The sequence below is a fragment of the Chelonia mydas genome, chromosome 8 (assembly GCF_015237465.2).
Source record: "Chelonia mydas isolate rCheMyd1 chromosome 8, rCheMyd1.pri.v2, whole genome shotgun sequence".
NCBI lineage: Eukaryota > Metazoa > Chordata > Testudines > Cheloniidae > Chelonia > Chelonia mydas.
The window spans coordinates 70,451,058-70,473,396 of NC_057854.1; the positions used below are offsets into that span (position 1 = coordinate 70,451,058).

Genomic DNA, 22,339 nt, shown 5'->3' on the forward strand with positions numbered 1-22,339 from the left:
ATTGCTATTATATATATGAGCATCAGTTATCCAAACTTCCGTTAGGAAAGAACCTCACTGTCCTTTTTCCTTCTATATCCCCTAGTCCTTGGATGAAGCTGAATGTAGTTTATAGGTATATCTTCTAACAGCTTTCCTTCATTTCCTGCATGTTCTTCCTGACCAGCTCTTGTAGAACTTGGGTGAAAAGAGGTCAGCTGGCTTCCAGGCAGCCTACTAGAGAGCAGCTCCCTCCTGGGAAAGTAAGAGTTACCTGGCCAATGGCAAGCAAATCCGAAACAACTCCTTTCCTAAAGCTGCTGCTCTATGGAAAACCTCATTTAGGTTTTGTCTTCCTACTTTTCCCATTTGCTTTCTGGGCACCACACTGCTAAGGGCCTATCTGCTGTGGAGGTGCTTCACTACCTTTCTTCACAGGTAAATTCCAATTGTTCATTATTGGGAAAGGGTGAAATAACATAAAAATGGATTGTAACTTATTGCTGCTTTCCCCTGTTCAGTGAAAGGGCTGGTTCCTATCATGTGTGGATACTTGCCCACTAGGGACTGGAGTGAAATACCAACTAGGGTATTGAGCAGCCATCAAATAGGTAATCTCCACAGGACTAGATTTGAACTGGTGAGCCAGAAAGGAAGCTTCATGTCCCATTACTAGCCTTTGGAGTGATCCGGTATTCCAACAATGCTCCTCTTCCCATGTCTTTAAAATCAGACATAATTGTGGCATTGTAGAACCATGAAGTTTTTAATTGAGACGCCCACTATTTAGTCTTCTCAGGAGCAGAAACTAATAAACTGAGTAAATTAGGGGGCAACTTTTCAAGTGATGGGACTGCAAGAGTCAGTTGACTTCTGTGTCAAATACTCTGGGGTATGGGGTTCAACCACTTAATTCTTCACAGCAAATTAGAAATAGAACTCCAGCTGGTCCTGTCAAAAAGAGGCTGCTGTTTAGATTCCAATTCTTCAAGCTCCTCAAATGCTGGATTCAGATGAATGTATTAGAATTGCTGTTACTTGATTGACAATTGCAGTGCATAAGAGAATTGTTTCAAAACGTGAATTTCTGTAAGGTATTAAAAAGATGTAGTTTAAGGCATAAGATATATTCTCCCCTTCATGGCAACTGTCTGTTAGTATTAATAGGAGTTACATGTGCACATCAGAGCATAGCCTATTCTTCTTGCACATCTTAACATTTGTCAGTGGGTCTGGTCACACAGATTTTCTTGAACAATAATTAAACTCTGATTACTAAGCAAAATATGAATTTCCAACATACAGACAGCACAGAGGAATAAGTTTCTACTGTTAGAATATTAACTCTTTTCTCCTAAGAAGAGAATATTTCCTGACAGCTGGCGAGAAGAGAAACTTCTTCTTTTTTGATATAGCAAAACAAATGAAAACTCTTTTTAAGAGGTTCAGCACTAAATTCTGCTCTTAGCTCTTATAGTCATCAGCAGGAATTGTGTACCTGAGATCTCTATTCAAATGCTGCCCTCCTTTATTATAGGTAAAGTTCCTAGTAGAGCCTATGGATAAGGCTGAGAGCCCAGTGGGCCTTTTCCAGATACTTCTAATTCTGTTTTTATTAGCGCAAATATAAGCATTTTAAATGCTTTGTATGCATGCTGATTTCTACGACACAATAGGTTTTGTGGGTTTATGTTAATGAGAATAGGCATTCCACCCATCATACATATGCACCTATATATAAGTAACTTCATTTTTAATGTCCACTTCAGTGTGCATGTTATGATCTTAGAGGCTGTATATGCCAGGGGACTCTGAAGGAGTCCTGCTCTAATATTCCTCCATTACAGCCAGCAGGAATGGATAGCTAAATTGATTCTAGCAACAGTAAATTTCCTAGGGAAGCAGTCCATGGAGTGGCTATTCCTCAACCCTTCCCCCTTCCTATCTTTCTCCAAAATTCCTACAGGTTTCCAAATGGAATTCATATGCAGAGGCAGACATGGGTTCTGGGGAGGAGGCAGGCTTGCAGTGGAACCATGGTGGATCAGATTTTCAAAGGTAATTAGATTCCTAAAGAAGCAGATACATCCCACTAGGTGCCCTCCAAAGTGCCTAACCTGAAGTGCTTATCTGCATCTTTAGGTGGCTAAATACCTCTATTTTTACCACTTCCACCTGTGTTGAACTTGCTTTGCTTTCCCCTGCTCAAGCACAGGGGAGGGCTGGCTTCAATTTCCCTCCAACAGGTTCCTCTTTCCAGTCGCTGGCTGCCAAACCAGTGACAATAACTTACGTAGTCCTAAATTAAGGACCTTAGAGCACTTTCTTGTCCTAAGGGCTTTTTCCAACAGTGTCTCATTGCATGACCTATTACGTATAGTGATCTGTTGTAGATGGTATATGAGGTGTCAGGCTCTGAAAGAGGCAGACCTCTTTGACCTCCCTCTGTGCTTCCCTCTGGATCAGAAGAGACAGGTAGCTTATTCTGGGCAGCCATGAGCTAGGCAGGGCATCACCTCTGAATATTTACCAGAATAAATGTTCCAGTTGTTACCTAATCAAGGATGTATTGCATCTGCTTCTCTAATAAGACTAGAGCATAACTTAACGGAAGCTTGTTCTGCATGGTTGGGGCACCACAGTCATGGGAGTGGGTAGCTAGTTTTCAAAGCTGCATGTCACTTGAAACCTGAAAGCCCTTTTATAGATCTAATAAGGTCCTCATTCTCCAACACACTCTTATTTTCTCTCCCCACCCGCGCACCCTACCCCACACAGACACTGAAACCAGCTCCCAAAGTGGAGCTCATGCAAGCCCTTGGGGGGGGCGGGGGGGAGGCATGTTGCCACAGGGGCTGTAGAAGTAGCACAGATGCACTCAGTCTTTGTGTGAATGGAACAACCCTACATGACTCTTCCAAAATCCATGAGACTTTTCCTATGGAGACCAGAAATTGGTCAGTTTGGAAGGTCACGTCTTCTGCTTGTTCTACAAGGTGTTGAGAGAAGAGGGCAAACTACTTCACCCCTGATGGGGTAACTCTGTGGAAACTCAGTGACTTGAAATGGTGACATGGTCCTTCCATAGAGAAAAATCCACAGAAGGGATTTGCCCCAGCGTAACTGGGTTATTATTCCTTAGCATCTCTAAAATGAGGCCCAATATATTTTTCATACATATACAGTATGTTGGGGCTGATTTGCAGGGATGCTCAGCATACTCAATTACCATGTACATAGAAAGGATCTGCAGGTGCTCAGTACCTTTGAATAATCAGGCTTTGTGGGAGTTTCTGTTTACACACATGCATGCAATACATCCTCTCTACCTATATTCTAGCAACATAGCGACCACAGCATGTCGCGGGGTAGGGCAGGGAGAAGGAAAGTGTCGAACTGCAGATGGACAATTTGACAGAGGTGTGCATGGAGGACAGTCTTCTAGTAAGTCAATACAAGCAGTATGAACCTAGTACTTAGACTCAAACTCAGCAACATAGGATTTGCCTAAAATATGTCATTACCATGGACAGAAAGAATTGAGTGCCAAATCTTTCCACCTACCACAATATCTTAGAAGAAACATTTGGTGGCATTTAAATAGAAAACATTACACTATGCCAGAAGAATGCTTTACTTTTTAATACCTCTGAGTTGTGTGATGACCACTGTCAAAGATGTTTGTGGTGTGAAAATATGTGGGTTCTCTTCCCTCATGTTCATGATGATCATATTGAAGTTTTTAGTCCATGCTACATCTAAAAAGTATGAAGCATTTTTGGAGAAAGGCTTTTGTTTACACTGCTACAGATGGCTGGAATAAATTAGTGGACTCACTAAACAGCAGTTCATTTTAGTTTAAAATGAATTTGGATACTTATCAAAGCTCACAGGGTGGCCATTTTATGTGACTTTACTTTTTTTTTTATTTGGGTATGGAATTGTAAAGCACAAAAGCCATATCAAAGAAACGGTAAGGGTTTGTATTTACCATCCTGCCTCCTCCCCAAAAAGAGGAATTTATAGTTCCATCTACAACACACCCTGTTGTGCTTATGTACTGCAGGATGTAGTGGGTTATTCTGCATAGCTACCTTCTCTGGAGACCACTGCAAAATCCCACTGTAAAGGGGCAGATTTGCAATGCAGATTTAGGCTGAACATTTGCTAATGGAAACTTAAATCACACACTTACTTCTAAATTTATGAAGAGATGCACAAGGATTTAGTTACTTGTTGGAATTAGTCGGAGATAGGAGTCACACAACTACTCGTACACCACTGTGAGGCAATACTGACTGCTAGATTTTTTTTTTTTTTCCCAGAATCACTATTGTCTGGACTACTTTATGATAGCTCTCACTTTAAACTCATGGAGGAGATCTGTGAAGGGACCATGCACAGCTCCTTGATTTTTATTTTTCCCCCCCCCCTTCAATCCTTCAAGGACCTTATTCCACTAGAAATCCAGTATAACAGAGCCTCACTACATTCCACTTCCCGTCATGCCCTGTAGGGTAGAAAGGATGTTGAATGCCAAATTTTATTCCAAAAATCACTGAAAATGTATAAACTTGACCTAACATTTCTTGTTTCTCTAATCTTAATGGTCTCTCTGTACCCTTTGAGGGATTTGACTCCCACTTAGTTACTTGGGGATCTTTGCCATGCCTTAGATGCCACAAGTAAAGTCATCACAACTAAATAGGACTATCTTCTTAAAGAAAGAAATTTAACAAAACACGTGTAATAAAACCTGGTTACTTCTGTTACAATCTCCTGTATGTGTCTCTGTAGAGATCTTTTAACATAGATTACACTTTTGAGTGGGCCTACCTCTGATGGGGGCACTCCTTTCTAAAATGAGTCAAGGTCAAAGGTATTTTATTTTCAAAATTAGTAGTAAGTCCTGGTTTATTGTATCATAGAGAATGCAAAAGGTTATGGATGGGTAAAGGAATCTTGTTTAATGGTTGGAAAGTCCTGTTTCAGTTAATATGGATAACTGAAACAGTTTATAAATAGGCAAAGGCGAGTGATCTTAACTAATCCTCATGAAACCAAAGAAAATATTTAAATTCAGTTACTCGAAAGAAGCCAATCAAGGAGCTCTAATGAATATTTTTAAATTCAAATTGAATCTATTTCTTTTTCAAGGCTAGTGTGTGTCCTTTCCAGGAATACATAGTCTAAACCATTTTCCTGTTTAACAAGAGAAGCTGTTACTTATTTACAAAACTGTACTTCACTTACATTTCAATATCCCACTCAAATTATTACAAGGAAACTTTAAATGTAATTCTTTAGTGTACTAAAAATTCTTAAATTTTACAAACTTAAATTGTTACCTTATAAGGGGGTTTCCTGGCACAGGAAGAGCCAGCCTGAAGCAAGATGTAGTGAGTTATGTGTCCGCCTTGGGAGCAGCCTGCTTTCTCTCTCTTTGATTCATGTGTGTTAAGGCTCTGGATCTTAAGAAATAACCTTTTATGTTTATCTAACATCTGTTTATATGCTGTGAACGTAACAACTAGTGACAAGGATGGGATATTTTAAGAGTACATTTATAAAATGGCTACGCATGGCAATATGGACTGCCTCCTCCAATTTAATGGAACAGGGAGGTTTTTGCAACATACTTAGATTTAAGCCGTGCTTTCATAAAAATGTTAGAGACTGATAGATAAAGGGTTGTATTCCTAACCCTGGTGGCTAAAACCACATGTACTGTGCTTTTATTAAAAAAACAAAAACCAGCTTCTTTACCCCAAGAACCTGGTGGTCTTGTGCAGTAAACTAAACCAATTTGTCTTTTGGAGTAAATTTCCATGAATTAAGTGGTGACTGAATGTTACATACAACAAGGAAGTGCCACTAGAGGGAGCTGTGCACACTGCTCTTTAAATCCACAAAGAGAGGTGCCAAAAATTGAAAATAAACTGACCTCTCTGTGGTGTGTCTGGGAAGAAAGGCATCAGCAGGCAGGTGAAAAGGATGATTACGCAGATCATTGGGTCTCTCTGGATTGTGGTGGGAGCTGTGTTTCTGCTGTTTACGGACATCACACTATCACGAGCAGCATTGCTTTAATGCATGGGAGTAAAAGTGCAATAAGAGGCGATGCCACACCAGGCTTGCCACAGTGCACAAAGGATATGCTGAGAAGAAGCCCTCAGTGCCTACAACTCGAGCCACTGAACTAGTTACATGGCTGGAGGAGTTGGGACAACCTGCTTCAGAGCCCTGGATGAAAGGATGTGTGAGATAGTACATGATGGAAAATGAACATACAACTTGTCCCCTTCCCCCATATTATCTTAATGTAAAAGTAAATGATGTAATATTGAAAATGGAAATAGATACAGGAGTGGCCAAGTCTGTGGTTTCTGAAGGGGTGTACAAAATATGCTTCCTGCGGTGAAACGTTTTACAGAATTATATGAAGATTTCCTGTCACTGTAACTTACAAATTGATTTAACAATTAAGATACATTTATAATTGAAGAAAATGGCCCCCCGCTGATGGCAGAAACTGGCTATGTGAGAATAAATTGGATTGGAGTGTGGTACATCACATGACTGACATTGGGAGGAATAGAAAGAAAAATGCAAATCTGTGTTTAGTACAGACATGAGTTTGGTAATGGGCATAATAATGAGGCTGGTTGTGTTGGGCAAACCATTCCCAAAGGCTAGACCTGTGCCACGTGCTCTGAGAGCCTGTGGAAAAGTAACACTGCAAAAGCAGGACATAACTTCATCTGTGGAGGTCAGTGGATGGGCTACACACACCTGGTGCAGCTCATCCCAAAGGGTGATGGCAACATAAATTTTGGCGGCTGCTTAATGCTTTATTGTAGCTCTCTTGTCTTGTCACTCTTTGCTTGCTTGAAAGAGATGAGATGATAGGCTGAGATGAAAGTGAAACGGGAATGCAGCTGGAAGTGAAGAGATGGGAGTATTGTGCTGCTTGCTTAATTCAGAGATTTATACTCGACTCCTTCCATAGCTTGACTGGAGGGCGGTGAAAGACACACTCCTTCATGCTTGGCTGAATGTAAATATTTGTTGCTGTCACACTTTCATTGGTTTAAAACTGTCCTGGAATAGTCCTGGTAACATCAGCTCATGAAAATGTAATCTCTTTGCACATGCAACGGTGGTATTTGTCAGTCTTCTTATGGGTGGAACTGTCTCAACAACCCTTACCATTTTGAACTCGTATTTAGCCCATCATTTGAGAGATTCCTTTATTTTTATTAGGACTGAATAAGAGTTGAAATTCTGTTTTTAAATCCAAATATCCTTACTTTAAAATAAAGACTTTATATAATTTGTCTTTAGCTTAGATAGACTTCAGATACTGTCTCAATTCTTGGAGAGAGTTCTTGTTCCCTTGAAGGACTACCAGATAAGTTACCCAATTAATTACAATATTATATAATTAATGGGGACTTAATCTAGTAACTGGTTATTTTGATGCTATATTAATACATAAAACATCTTACTATTTATATGGCAATGGTATCAGGCACTTATAATAAGGTTTGTATTTACAAATTTTTATTTAAACAAACATTTAAAAGTTTACACCATTTCTAAGCACTTAAGGAATAAACAAACATTTCCCCACTATACATGTGGTCCTTAAATGACAGGAAGGCCAAAATGTGTATAAATGTTTCTAATATGCTCCTAGAATTCTTTGTGTATTAGTTTAAAACTGAAGTCCCTCTTTCTGTAAAGGGGGAAGGAGGAGGCCTCTGGCTTATTTTTTTTGTGGCCTTGACAAACCAGATGACTACATATGCCTTCTAACGCTTCTGTTTTGAAATCCTAGGAAAAACAATATTCCCATAGTCATTAACAATGGGGAGGAGGCTGAGGGACTCTCTTGTTGGATGTTTGTAATCACACAAACTGTTTGATAAAAAGGCAATCTGAAGTAACTTTACTCCCAAGTAAAAACTCATCCCAAACACTCGATACAATAACTAACATTACATGAAATAAGCTATGTAGAATATTACAACAATATGGAAGTTATAAAACTGCATTTGAGTCTGCATTTGGACCTGGGGGTTATAAATAAAGATATACAGACAAGGAGGAAGTAATCTCCTTGAAGCTTCTTGGGCTTGTCACATATTAGGAAAAGGTGGAAATTTTTCTAAATTTCTTTAATTATGCTGAATATTATTAAATAAAACCAGCAACTAAAAACAAATATAAGCAGCTATTCTCCAAGCACCGTGTATCTACAAGTATGTAGAAAGAGTTCTTAAACTTGTCTCCACTGTTATTAAATCTGAACACCTAATGATATAAAGAGTAAATTAAAACAATGTTAATTTTGCATCAATATTGAGACTTCCCCCAGCACATTCCCTCTATCTCTCCCTGTTGACACCACCAGAGGGAGGGATTCCAGCACAGGAAACAGCAGAGTTGGTGTGGTGGCAGACAGTGGAGCTGCAGCCTCCAGTTTGCTCTGGAAGAGACTTGTCCTACAGAGTGGGAATCTAGATCTTATGGTCCATGCTCTTACGTGAACAGAGAAATCCAATTAACACATGATTAGTTCCAAGGAGCTTTCAGAACCGATAACCATTTCAATAGACCTTTCATAGCAAGTCCCAGTTCTTGTTGCTATTTTTCAACAATAATTCCATTTGTAGGTGAAGTCCAATATTGGGCAGTGTTAGAATTTACATCGATCTGCACATGCCATCTGTAGCAGTGAGTATGGACTATGGAGGCAGCCAGCAAAAGTTGCAGTGTATCTTTACACCCTAGTTTGCTGTGTAGTAACTTTGTCTAGACAAATGCTGAGATGCCCAGGAACCAGAAGAATGTGTAAATTAAAGAGTAGGGCAGACTACACATTCTTATATCCTTCAGTTAGCTGCTTTTCTTTCTATTCTCCTCTTTTGGCCCCTCAGTAGATCAGTCAAATGAGTCCAAGGAAGTGTATGTGGCACTCAGTGGGCCAAATTTAGAGATAAGGAGTAGGAGGAGCAAGTAAATCTGGGGGACAACAAATACTGAGGCACTCAGAAGAATGTGTACATTTTACCAACTTGGAATCCCTCCAGACTTTCTGGGACCCACCACTGAATTTGGCCAATTTACTGTTAAGTCACCAACTTAAAAAACAAACAGAACAAAACCTACATTAAAATGTTATTTGAGTGCACGACTCGGCAGCCTAAAGTTACAAAATGCCAAATTTAAGGCTGTACATGTAACTTTAATTCTGCTCCTTGTTTGTCCATCATGAGCAATGAAGCAGGCAGGGGATCTATGCCAATAAAAGGGAGCATATGGTTAAAGGCTATAGCACAATGTTATAAGCACAAGGGAGATGAATTAAGATGGTACTGGCATTCTTAAATCTGGCATTTCTTAATCTTTTGAGTAATTGACTCTACATACAAAAATACAACATTCAGGTTGAAATTTCCTCAGTCTTTTTAATAGAATTTGTGTTCATCTTTTTCCTTTGAGTAACAGTAATAACCCCACGATCAGCAGGATTTGAACCTTGAAATTTTGGCACTTACCTCTACCATTTGAACTAAGTACATTGGCTTGGCAACAGGAAAAGCCTGTTATCAGAGAGTTGGGGATGGGTTGCTAGGGCCTACTTGCTGGATTAGGGGAAGCCAGGTGCAGCCCTGCCTCAGCTACAGCTGCTCCAACAGCTCCCAGGCATTCCCAGTAGTGTGGTGGTGCTGCTGCATTGGCAGTATGAGCCTGGTTCTTTAGAATGTTCATGCATCAAATTAGTAATTGCATGCTGCCAAATATTACCTGATCAGCATAAGCAACGGAAGGGGAATAGCAATTTTTTAAAAGTTCATAACTAAACTAAGCCTGACTTCTGGGACAAGTGAATGGCATGGCTCTAGTCCCAAGGCTTTATCCGTGCTTCAAAGCCCTGCTGCAAATAATGGAGGTGTTAGTACTTAATCTTTTTTTAAGTTAGGCAACTTAAAAATAGAGGTTGCTACCAGCTCACTCAGAAGCGTATGAATCAAACAATTGTAAAACTTGGGCACAGACTAGCTACTCAATTCATAACTTCATAGGCATGAGAAGATTCCCTAGAAAAATTAGTTGCAGGGAGGATGCATGTCCACAGCCAAAATACCGATGCTGTCCAACCTCTTGTAGATCAGGCATAAACAGAACTGGAAAACACTACAATAGGTGGAACAAGAGACAACTCAGCCAGTTACATGTCAGTATTAGTTATCTCCAACATTCAGAAGTATTTCATTATTATTTATAAGTATTTCTGATTTTTGTGCCAACATAGTACATGCTTTGCTGTAATTGGTTTGGATGATTGTAATCAGCAAGTATTTTCATGTGATACTTCTGAAACAGGGAATAAAGAGTCCAAGAAATGGAGCTCGCACATGTTGCCTGACCTATGGATTCTGTATTAATTATATTGATTACCTAAGAATTCCCAGTTACCAACATGAGGTTTGATAGGTTCTTGTTGCAAGATCAGGCCCAGTTTTGGAATTACTGCTCAGTTACAACCGTGCATGTCAGGGTTCCTAACGCTCAGACTTAGGAAAAAAACCTTCTGTATTTGTAATAGTTTTATTAATATAGTCAGCAGAGTTACAAATACTGCAGTGCAGCAGGGTAGGTAGAAATCATATTGAATGTATGTCTGAATAGCCATATACTCTCACCCTCATGAAACGTTAGCCATTATCTTCCTCATCCTGGCACCACCCAAGAGCTACATCCCTTCTCCTCTCTTAAGCACGCAGGCTGAAGTACAACCTTTATACTTTGGTGTGCTGATGCCACTATACCAATGCATACTTCAATAGCAGTTTCTGCCCTTTTTTCTTATTTGTATTTCCTCACCCTACTAATGCTGGGGTGCCCTCCTCCCATAGGTTAGTAGGCCTCTTTACTTCAGCATTACAGAATATATGTCTGCTATTATGCCACTCGTATGGTCAGACATCTGTGGTTGTTCCCAACTTAAAATATCCCAATCTGCTATAGACTAAAATGTTGTGGTTGCCTATTAGCAATTTAGTTGCTACAGCATTCTCTGATCTGGGGTTACTCCTGGTTAAGTTTGTATAGGAAGGCTATTGGGCCTTATATGCCTAGCTTAGCTAAACTATTGTCTTACAGGCCTCAGGCCTGTAAGCACACTGCTTTGCTACCTTACCTAGCAAATACCTACACCTATAGGCTACAAGTCTTCTCCTTCTCCGCTCTGCTTGATAGGGTGATTGTTAATAAACCTGCTCACATAAATTTAGAGCCTTACCCTTTGTTTAAACTCCTGATTTTCACATAACACAACACAATGCAGATACAGGGGGAATTGCCACATGCTCAGTCAATATGTGCTTTTGGGGTATAACAATTTTGAGTTTGCAGCCTTGCACTCAAATTGACCATAAAGTACCTCTGATGGTTGATCACTACGCAATATTGGTAGTCTCCACTGTAGATCACCCTTTCCATAAGAGCCTCTTACTTACCTTGATAGAACATGACAACTGGTTCTGTTAGTACCCTTTTGGTCACACAGTGGTGTCCATCACAAACCTGCTGTACCTGAAAAGGGGCATCAGTACATTTTCAGAGCAATAGGACACTGGTGGAATTTTCCATGTTTTGGTCTTTTGGTGATCTACTACCAGAAGTAGTACATTGATGCATTCCTTGTAGATGATGTCTTCAAGGTGACCTACTAAGTGGGCAGCTGCCAACCGGTTGAACATATTCTTATCTAGATCAAATGCAGGCAAAGAGGCCCTGGCTAAGACATGGCTTTTTCCACAATGCAACTTTAATTAAATGAGTCTTGATTAGGGTGTGGTGTCAAACCCCATTTCCCAATTGCTCCTAATGATAATTGTTGACAAGCATTGAAACAGGTGTCTTTTCCTGTTCCATGTTCTTGAAAACAGTGTCAACAGTACAAATTAGCAATTGCTAATCCTTAATAGGAACCTTCTAATTTTTAAAATCAAGAGGATATTAGTGATGGTTTTAACACATTTACCATATGCAGAACAAAGGATTCATGTACCGTACTCATTGCTGACAAGCAGTAATCCTATTCACAAGGTAGGATAAGTGAGAGGAAAAGAAGTCACCATGGTGTATTTACAAGAATTGAATTAATCCAATATGCCAAATTAACACACTTAACAAAATAGGAATGTGCATAAATTGAATGTGACTGATTAACACTCTGGGTATAGGTGTAGCCACCTCCCATCCCAGAGATGTTGATTAGCGAAAAGACCTTTTCCCAGGTTACCAAAGGTGACATGGTTACATTCACGAGCTCATAGCCAAGGGTCACTTCTGCCTATTATGTTCTTTATAACTTGATAGGGCTTATTAGGGGTTGATTCCCTTGATTACACTACTGGAGCAGGGGAACTGATTTAACCATTGAGACCCCTTTTAAGTACTTATCTTTTCAAATATATAAACTGACACCATTAGTCTAGGGGATAACCAAAACATGGGATGGTATTGAGTTTATCAGTCTTCCCTAAATTAGGTATACTGCCATCTGAGAATGAGATCACACTGTTCCAGGGACAATATCAGCGCACAAAAATGTGTTCTTACAGCCGACTGCTGCCATTGGCTCTAGACCACTGTTACAACAATGTTAGCGTTCACGCCGTTTGGAGGTCTATAAAAGTCCATTTGTTTCCTCCGCATGACAGTCAAATATTGGAAGTTGAGAGTCTGTATTTGGTTGAGTGGCCAGGTGCCTCACCAAACCAACTGTCAGGATATTAAGGCTGCTGCAGTGGAGGAAAAATGCTGCCAGTTATATTGTGCTGTGAGCCAGTTTTGGCTTGTTTCCTTTGAGGATCTTGAATTGTTATAGGATACCTGCAAGGACATGTCCCTTTCCTGGTACAACCCTGGGGGAATTGATATCATAGGCATTTACTAGCTTTTAATTTGATTCTTTTCACTACCTCCCAAAAATGGTGGGTGATAAGGAAAGTGGAACTTTCCTTAAATTATATTATAAACAATTTTGAAATACATAACCAATAAAGTTGGTGTCTTTTTTTTTTTTTTTTTTTAAATCAAAGTCCTCAGCTAGAAAAAATCTATGTTAATTTGTCTCTGTTAAGCTTCTGGTGTGTTAACCTTCAAGGGAAATGCTATTACCCACTTTGAAAAATATAGGATTTTAAATTGGGGATTAAGCCATTTTTGCCTTCCCTGAATCAAAGAAATTGAATGGGTGTGACAAGTTGGCTCATAAATGTATGACAGCCTGTTTACATCATGCCCTCTAGATCTCCTTTTGGCAAACAACTTACCTTGCAAACATAAAGGAGTTCACTTGGGCAAAGGGCTGCTAAGTGTGTTTACATACTGGAGGGGTAAGCCATCTGAGTGGTGAACCCTCAAATACCAGAGTGACACAATTTTATAAGGGCATTGCATGCCCAAACAAAACATTAAAAAAAAATTAACAATTCTATTCCTGTCTATTGTACAGACCATACCTGTACTCCTGCCTCCTGTGGAGGGGTGATAATCTTGATGATTACCCCACCACCATGTTGTTTGGGCTGGAACCAGATTTTTTTCCTATTTATATCAGCATTGATTGTTTAACAATTTATAACACAGATAACCAAACAATACACACTGTTACATTATAAACCATTGTGCCTTTAATATGGTTACACCTACATCAACATTGCAGTGTTGCGCTTAATGAACTTCTGAATTTTAATCTGGGTCCTGCCAAGTTGGCCACACTTGTTGACAAAACCTAAATCAAAACAGTTTACAATTTTTGTATATATAATTAAATTATTCATTGAGGCAAATATACCTATATTTGACTGACATTTGCCAAAAATTACTCTATCATTACTGCATTATAAAAATACACCAATGGTGGTCATAGCCTAATTATAATATTGAAATAGTGTGGTACACATTGCTTTTTAACATTTTTATACCTTTATGTGTACACAGTGCTGCAACAAACTCCCCAAAATTAAAGTCGTGACGTAAAACATATAACCAAGTATATGATGATGCCAACGTTGTATCAACATGTAAAATAAAACATATTAGAAAACAAGGAATTACATACCCAAAACAAACCACAACAGATGGATTAAATATTGCTGTTTAGAGCAGGTCCAGGAAACCTAAGATTTAAAATCATTAATTGTCCCTAGTTTGCCTATACGTTAAATCGTCTAGTTAAGAAGTAGAGGTGTGTGTTCTAGTCATCACATCCTATATTAAAAAACATGAGGGTTGAAAGATATTGACACATGGCTTATTTAGAAAAATGACCAAGAAATAAGTTGAACATTTTACTTTGAATCAGGACCTAGAGTAATAACCATGACTTAAGCTGTGGGTAGCAGTTTTAGAGGCTTGAGTAATTGATTAAAAGAATAATTCCTGTGTAAAAAACAGATTATATGTTGCATGGCTTTTACCATGGACATGTTAGTTGCAATTCCAAACATACTTAGCTTGGGGTTAATGATGCACAACAACTGATTAGTTAAATCAAGAATAGGTTCATTAACTGAAAATTTGAACCCAGTAAGTTTTGTGGCTGCAATTTGGCCTATGCAGGCATCAGAACAATATAAATTGTAAGGGTTTTACCTTTTTGCTTCTTTTCCTGTTTCTCTCCAGGCCATACCTTTAAGGTTAGAGGGGTAGTGAGCAGGGTTTACTTTTACCTAGGGTGACCAGATAGCAACTGTGAAAAAACAGGACGGGGGTGAGGGGTAATAGCCGCCTATATAAGAAAAAGTCCCCCAAAATGGGGCTGTCCTTATAAAAACAGGACATCTGGTCACCTTACTTTTACCCTACTTCTATTTATGAAGTTACTTTTTTAGGTTTATATCAGGTATAGCCTTGTCTAAAAGGATGCTGAATCTTATATGTTAATATTTTTAGATTTTTAAAATATATTTAATTAGCTATTTTATGGGTCACCAGTTCTGACTTCATTCAGCCAAACTTAGGCAAGAAGCAATTTGCTTCACTTGCTTCCCTTCCCACCCCCTCCTGAAAATAAGAAGCACTTTCTCTTTGGCAACACATTGGCTACTGGCCAAATAGCCTTTGACTTTTTTCCTGTTAGCTTTTGTTGCTGAAGATTACTTAAGAATTACAAATTAAAAGCACAGAAACTGTTGGCCTGCCTGACTACAGGAAATTTTCCATGGATTACAAAATGTACAGTTACAAGGTCTCTTAAGACCTATAGGGAACTAAGCTTTTTATTTTTTCTGGTAATCAGAGATTTCTTTTTCTTTGGTCCTCCAATACATACCATATTGGATTTAGTCTCCTGGACATTGTCACAGGCAATTAATGCACTTCCAAAGCAATGTGACACAGCTTCCTGGGCCCCCGACACATGAAACTCTCTGGATGAGGGTAATTAAAAATACCTTGGCTATGTTCTGTTCATATTAAACCTCCTCCACGATCCTTAGTTTGTATTAGTACAAAACTACTACTGCCATGTTTCAGGCAACCACAGCTGGGTCACCAGAAGTCTTGGCTGACTCCTCACTCGCTCAATTCTAAGTCTGCATGATACTTGGCAATTAATGTGGAATTGTCCCTCCCAAAATGGTAACCCCCTTGCCTAGTTAACTGGCTTCAACAATTTCTCAACTCTGAATATTCCCAAAGGCTAAGCTGGCTCTGTCCCTATTAGACGGGGGCATACATCCTGAGTTAAATGCCAGAGGGTTGGGGGTTGTTTCCTCTCTGCCTTTGTCAGCTAGCATGTGGTCTAGTGGCACAGGGGCTATTTACCTTGTTGGGACCTACCAGGCGCTGTGATACTTAAGTGCAAGCTTGCATGGTTTCTTCATGATGGATGGCTCTGGGGTATAGTCTGGAAGAGCTGTGGAACTTTTGCTAAACTGTGACAGTCTACTCACAGATCTGGACAGATTCTAAATTGCTGGAGCCTACTGGGGCCTAAAATAAAATCAGCTTCCCACCACCTCAGACTGTGGGTTACTGAGCCCTGATGCTACTGCTTATTCAACTTTAGGTACCTTTTACTTATTCTCAAACAGTTCAATTTACTAGGCCCCCCTTTACATGGGTGTATATACCCCCAGACCACATGGAATCCCCTTCTTGTGAGATGCTGAAGTCAAATGACTAGTCAGTAACAACAAATGAGAATGTAACTAGAGTGCAGACAGGCTGATGTCCCATATCATCTCATGTGCACGCTCTCACATTAACAATTCCTATTGAGACCTAGACGTGGGAAGACAGGTGGTGATCCACAAGGGTCCTATCCTGTCTCTGGCATGCCAAGCAAGTCCAAAGCTGAAGATCTTGAGTGATCCTCTATGGGGGGAGGGAGGGAAGAGTGTGCGACCACAGACTATTCCTCCCAGGAGTGTGTGACTACAGACTATCTATTACAAAGGTTGGCTGTGTAGGTTTTTTTTTGTTTTTTGTTTTTAAAAACCCAGAAGTAATCTACTAGAAGCAAAGGAAACAGAAAAGGGGAACAGCAGCAGAGAAAAAGAAGTCCCATACTCTGGAGAATTAGTGTTTGTGACAGTCACCAAACTGTAGAAAGAGATGTGGATTTTAACTTAGATTTTTTTTTTACCAAAGGTAAGCTCAATTTTCCCTGGGCTTAAGCCACAGGTTGGGGGTCACCCCTTTGGGGTCCCAGTTCAGACATGATACCTGTTGCCTGATCCATAGATTGTGCATTAGTTACTTAAGAATTCTAAGTTAACACTAAGGTTTGATAGCTTCTTGTCCCAAGATCAGGCCCAGTATTAGAATTACTATTCGGTTGCAATGCGTGCAGTTGCAACACTCACACTTTTAAGAAAAACCTGTATTTGTAATAGTTTTATTAATAATAGTTGAGAGTCACAAACACTCCAACACAGCAAGGTAGGCAGAGGTAGTACTGAATGTACATCTGAGCATTCATATACTCTCTCCATTCCTTGCAGAACAACCTGAAATGTTAGCCATTATCCTCCTCATCACGCAAGAGCTACATCTCTCCAGGCTCTTAAGCACACAGGCTGGGATACAATTTTTACAATGTATTACGCCAGGGATCGGCAACCTTTGGGACGCGGCCCACCAGGGTAAGCCCCCTGGTGGGCCGGGTTGGTTTGTTTACCTGCCGCGTCCACAGGTTCAGACGACTGCGGCTCTCACTGGCCGCGGTTCACTGTCCCAGGGCAATGGGGGCCGCGGGAAGCGGTGCGGGCCGAGGGCTGTGCTGCCCGCCACTTCCCGCAGCTCCCATTGGCTTGGTACAGCGAACCGCAGCCAGTGGGCGCCACGATCGGCTGAACCTGCAGATGCAGCAGGTAAACAAATCAGCCCGGCCCGCCAAGGGGCTTACCCTGGTGGGTTGCATGCCAAAGGTTGCCGATCCCTGTGTTACGCTGATGCTGCTATGCCTAATGTATATTCAGTAGGGGTTTCTTCCCTTTTTCCTTATTTGTATTTCCCCATCCTACTACTGGTGGGATGCTCTTCTCCCAGCCGTTACTAGGCCTTTTACCTCAAACGTATTATAACATGTCAGTTACCATGGCACTCTTGTAGTCTGACATTGGCAGATTTTCCTCACTTAAAACATCCCAATCGGCTACAAACGAAAATCTTGTGGCTACATGTTAGGAGTTTAGTTGCTACAGTGTTCTCGTAGGAACTGGGGCTATACACTTAACCAGCAGTATGTGAAGGCTTTTGGGCCTTATGTCTTGTTTAGCTAAGCCCGTGTTTCTCAAACTGGGGTCTGTGGACCTATGGGGGGGTCCCCGAAGGTTCCCCAGGGGGTCCATGGGCCCTGCTAATCAACTCCTCCCCCTCCCTCTCCTTCTCAGTGTCTCCTGCATGCTAAAAGTCCAACAGTGCAGCGGGACTAAGTCAGGCTCCGTACCTGCTCCAGCTCCGTGCCGCTCCTGGAAGCGGCTGGCATGTCCCTGCAGGGGGGGAAGCAAGAGGTCTCTGTGTGCTGTCCCTGCCCCAAGCACCGCCCCCATAGCTTCCATTGGCTGGGAACTGTGGCCAATGGGAACAGTGGGGGTGCTGCCTGCAGGCATAGGCAGTGCTTGGAGAACTCCCCTCCCGCCTAGGAGCCACTGCCAGAGGGGTGTACTAGTCGCTTTTGGAAGCTGCCTGAGCTAAGCGCCGCCCGGCTGGAGCCCACGCTCCAACCCCTTGCCCCCTCCCAGAGCCTGCACCCCAACTCCCTCCCAGAGCCCACCCCCCACACACCCCAACTCCCTGCCCCAGCCTGGTGAAAGTGAGTGAGGGTGGGGAGAGTGGGTGACAGAGGGAGGGGAAGGGAAGGGGAAGAGCTGAGTCAGGGTGGGGGTCCCTGAAAATTTTTAAATCAAAATGAGGGTTCTTGGGTTGCTACAGTTTGAGAACTGCTGAAGTAAGCTATTGTCTTACAGGCCTCAGGCCTGTCAGCACATTGCTTTAGTGCCTTAACTTATGTCTGTGCCTTATCTAACATATACCTGTAAGCTATGCAGAGGAGCTAAAAAGCAACAGAAGGTTATTGCTGCAGCTGGCAAGCAAGAAACTAAATCTACATGGGAAATCTCAAACTCTGCATATGCAAGGTTTGGAGGAAATAAAGTAACAGTATAGCGAGAAACCCTTTTTACCCTCTAAAAGGCAAACCCTCAGCCCTTCAAGGGAGAGAAATGGGGAGAAGGGGATAAATAAGTGACCCAGAGGTACTATCAATGTCCAGAAGCTGTTTTTATGGGCTTTTTACAAAGGGAGAAAAGTTCATCCTCTTTAACCTTTGTCCTGAAAGAGACAAAGATAAAATCAAGAGCAATTCTCATGAATACAGGGTGCCTATGCAAGGGGACTGTTGCCCCCTTACTAACATTCAGTGGGTGTGTTTTAGTTGCTAGCTCCCAGTACTAAAAGGGGAAAGGGTCGGTGGGGAAGGAGGACCCTGAGACTCCCCAGGAACAATGGGGAGAGGCCAATGCTCCAGGTCAGCCTGAATGACAGGCGGGCAGGCTAATCAGGGAGTCAGGAGGCCAGGGAGGTCCCGTCCTCCATCCTCCGTGTGAGCTGGAATTGCCTGGGTCAGACAGAGTGGGGGTAGAGCTAAGGAGAAAGCAGGGGCCCAAGCTGAGCTGGGGAGCAGGGCTGTGCCAGATCCAGAGGGACCAGAAAAGCAGCCCAGAGAGAGCAGACCCTGTCCTGGGAGCAGAGCTGCAGCCCCAAAGCCAGAGGCACGGCCCAGAGAGAGCAGACTTGCCCTGGGAGGAGAGCTGCAGCAACCAGAGCCAGAGGGGCCAGAAAAGCAGCCCACGAAGCAGGTCTCTGCTGGGAGCAGAGTCACAGAAGCAGCCTGCAGAGCAGACCTGAAGCAACCAGAGCCAGAAGGGCCAGAGAAGCAGCCCAGGGAGCTGGAGGCAGAGCAGCAGCAGTGCTGAGGCAGAGTGGAGCTGGAGCTGGAGCTAAGACAGAGTGGAGCTGGGGCTGGAGCAGTCCAGAGCTGGGTGTCATGAGCAGCTGGGGAGAGCAAGGGGGGACAATGGACAGTGGGCCCAGGACAGGACGATGCCTCGGCCAGGAGGCACTGCAGGCCAGACTTGGAGGGGGATTGGTAACCCTGACAATGTGGGGGCAACGCTGGGAAGAAGAGCTCTGCCACCTAGAGCCCGAGAGCGTGTGGCCACCACTAGAGTGAGTGTCCAACCCACAGCACACAGCCAGAGGCTGAGAAGGAGGCCTGGGACTTACAAGGAACAGATTGAACTGCTCTGACATTCCAGAGCCACTGTTTGTGATGTTCCCTGCCACAGAGCGGGCTGATGTTTTCCTTTAACCTTTCCCATTTTCCCTTATTCTTTCTAAAATTAATTGTTGATTAAATAACTTGCGTTTGCTTCAAATTGTATGTAATGATCAGTGGGTCAGAGAAGTGCCCAATGCAGAGAGAGTACCCCAGAGTGGGGACAACCACAGCAGGGTTGGGGGTCGAGCCCCCCCAGGAATCCTAAGCCCAGCCTTGTTGGGGTTACGAGGACTCTGCCAGACAGGAGAGTGGAAGGGGAGTCCTCAAGGGCAGGGAGGCCACTGGGTAAAGGAAGTGGGAGCAAGGACTCAGATCCTTTCGCTAGCCCACTTCATCGGGGTAGTGCAGAAGCCAGGAAAATTCCCCACAATAGCAGGACTATTCCCCCGCTTACACCTAGTTATCAGCATGGATATAAAACTTGCTCATATACCAAAGGGCAGATTGCTTCACTCAAACACCAATCACAGAGGTGCAAGGAGCCTCCACCCCATTGCATGCCCAAGGCAAAGACTGGTCACACTGCCCATCTCTCTGCTCTCATGAAATGCAGAAAAAAAATCTTTACAATATTAGTGGGTCATTTGGTGCTTATTGGGAAGGGTTGCTTAAAAGCCGGTGCCAGGCCTGGCTCTCTGTTGGCTGCTAGGGAACTTTCCAATGGGTGCTCACTTCCATGCAATGGTGGTGTGGCCCTGTGGGTCCCAGGATAGGGAGAGAGGGTGAGTGAGATAATACCACTGACGATGGGCCACTACACGCCATTACCTCGCCCACCTTGTGCGCTCACTGCAAGACACAGCACCTACCTGCACGTTTCTCTTGCTCTTTCTCAGGGAAAACTGCCCTAATTAGGCCTGAATAAACCCGGGCGAAGGTTGTTTACATAAACCCACGTGTAGCTGCGGGACTAGAGGCTCAGGGAACTCCCAGCGAGCAAACCTCGCTCGTTAGAGGCAGGTGTAGCAGCCTGCGGGCGCAAACCCCAGCGCGCTTGCACGAAGTGGGTTCAGTGCCCCCGCCCCCACCCCGGCTCCGGCTCCGGCTCCGGCTCCGGCTCCGGCGGGTCGTGCTTGTGCGGCGCTGGCTCTCTTCGTTTCCGTGAAGGAGCTGACTGCTCCGTACGGCAGGGGGGCTGCTTTCCCCACGCTCTGCCCCAGCTACGTGCTCGCCCCGTTAAGCCGCGGCCCCGGCTCGGAAACCCGCCTCAGAGCGACTGCAGCCAGCGGAGGCGGGTGCCCGCCCCCGGGGCGGTGCTGGGCTCGCCCGCCGCTAGTCCTCCCCCGCTCTGCCCAGTCGGGAGCTCTGCGGCCCAGGGGACGGACGGGTCCTAGGAGGACACCATGGCTCGCATGCTCACCCGGGACCCGGTGGACATTGAGGTACCCGTGTGGGGTGGGGCTGTGCGCAGGCGGGGCCGCCCCCAAAGTTAGACCCAGGAAGCCGGTGGCTCCTCCTGCCCTGAAGGCGTAGCGCAAAGTTGCACATTGTAGCAATATAGGCTTTGCAGTACTCTGTCTTTAATCACTCTCCTGATGCAAAACCTTCCCACACCTTGCATTTTGTTTCACGTTGTTTTGAGAAATGTGACTTAGAAGCCAACTTCGAGGTCATTGAATGGTCATGTGTTAATAATTCAACACCATACACGATAATTGTGCTGGTGCATTTGGGAAGCTACTTTGAAAGAGACTTGTATCTATCTCACTTTCAGGTAGAAAGTATAAACTTTATTTTTTTGTTTTTTAAGTACTCATTCAGATCAGTCAGGCAAGGAAGGTAATCTCTTTAACAAAATGAATTGTTCTTTGAAGTGTCTTGAGTGGTTGAAATCCCACAAGACCTTGATGTCACAGGTCAAATGTGGCCTCTCCTCACCCCTTTCCCTGTATTAAGTAGTCCATAAAAGATGCATGTACCAAATTTTAGGTTTCAGATTCAATGGAAACAAAGAAATTTATGATCAGTAACCTCATTAAGAGAGGTTTCAGAGTAGCAGCCATGTTAGTCTGTATTTGCAAAAAGAAAAGGAGTACTTGTGGCACCTTAAAGACTAACAAATTTGTTTGAGCATAAGCTTCCGTGAGCTACAGCTCACTTCATCGGATGCATGCAGTGGAAAATACAGTAGGGAGATTTATATACATAGAGAACATGAAACACTGGGTGTTACCATACACACTGTAACAAGAGAGTGATCACTTAAGGTGAGCTATTACCAGCAGGAGAGTGGGGGAAAATCTTTTGTAGTAATAATCAAGGTGGGCCATTTCCAGCAGTTGACAAGAACGTCTGAGGAACGGGGGGGGGAGAAATAAACATGGGGAAATATCTTTACTTTGTGTAATGACCCATCCACTCCCAGTCTCTATTCAAGCCTAAGTTAATTGTATCCAGTTTGCAAATTAATTCCAATTCAGCAGTCTCTTGTTGGAGTCTGTTTTTGAAGTTTTTTTGTTGAAGAATTGCAACTTTTAGGTCTGTAATCGA

The 22,339-nt window shown here is 42.8% G+C and overlaps 1 protein-coding gene across 6 annotated transcripts in view; it reads left to right on the top strand.

Moving 5' to 3' along the window:
- The first annotated feature begins 255 nt into the window (after window positions 1-255).
- Window positions 256-22,339, top strand: part of DPYD (dihydropyrimidine dehydrogenase) — a 558,093-nt gene continuing 536,009 nt past the window's right edge. For 5 of the 6 annotated variants that reach the window (XM_037907332.2, XM_043553087.1, XM_043553089.1 and 2 more), the window contains exon 1: window positions 21,044-21,231. In XM_037907332.2, coding sequence (XP_037763260.1) covers window positions 21,193-21,231 — 39 coding nt within the window. In that variant the 5' untranslated portion in view covers window positions 21,044-21,192. Of the gene's footprint in view, window positions 418-21,043; window positions 21,232-22,339 lie in introns of those variants that run through there. The other variant, XM_043553083.1, reaches the window with a different exon arrangement.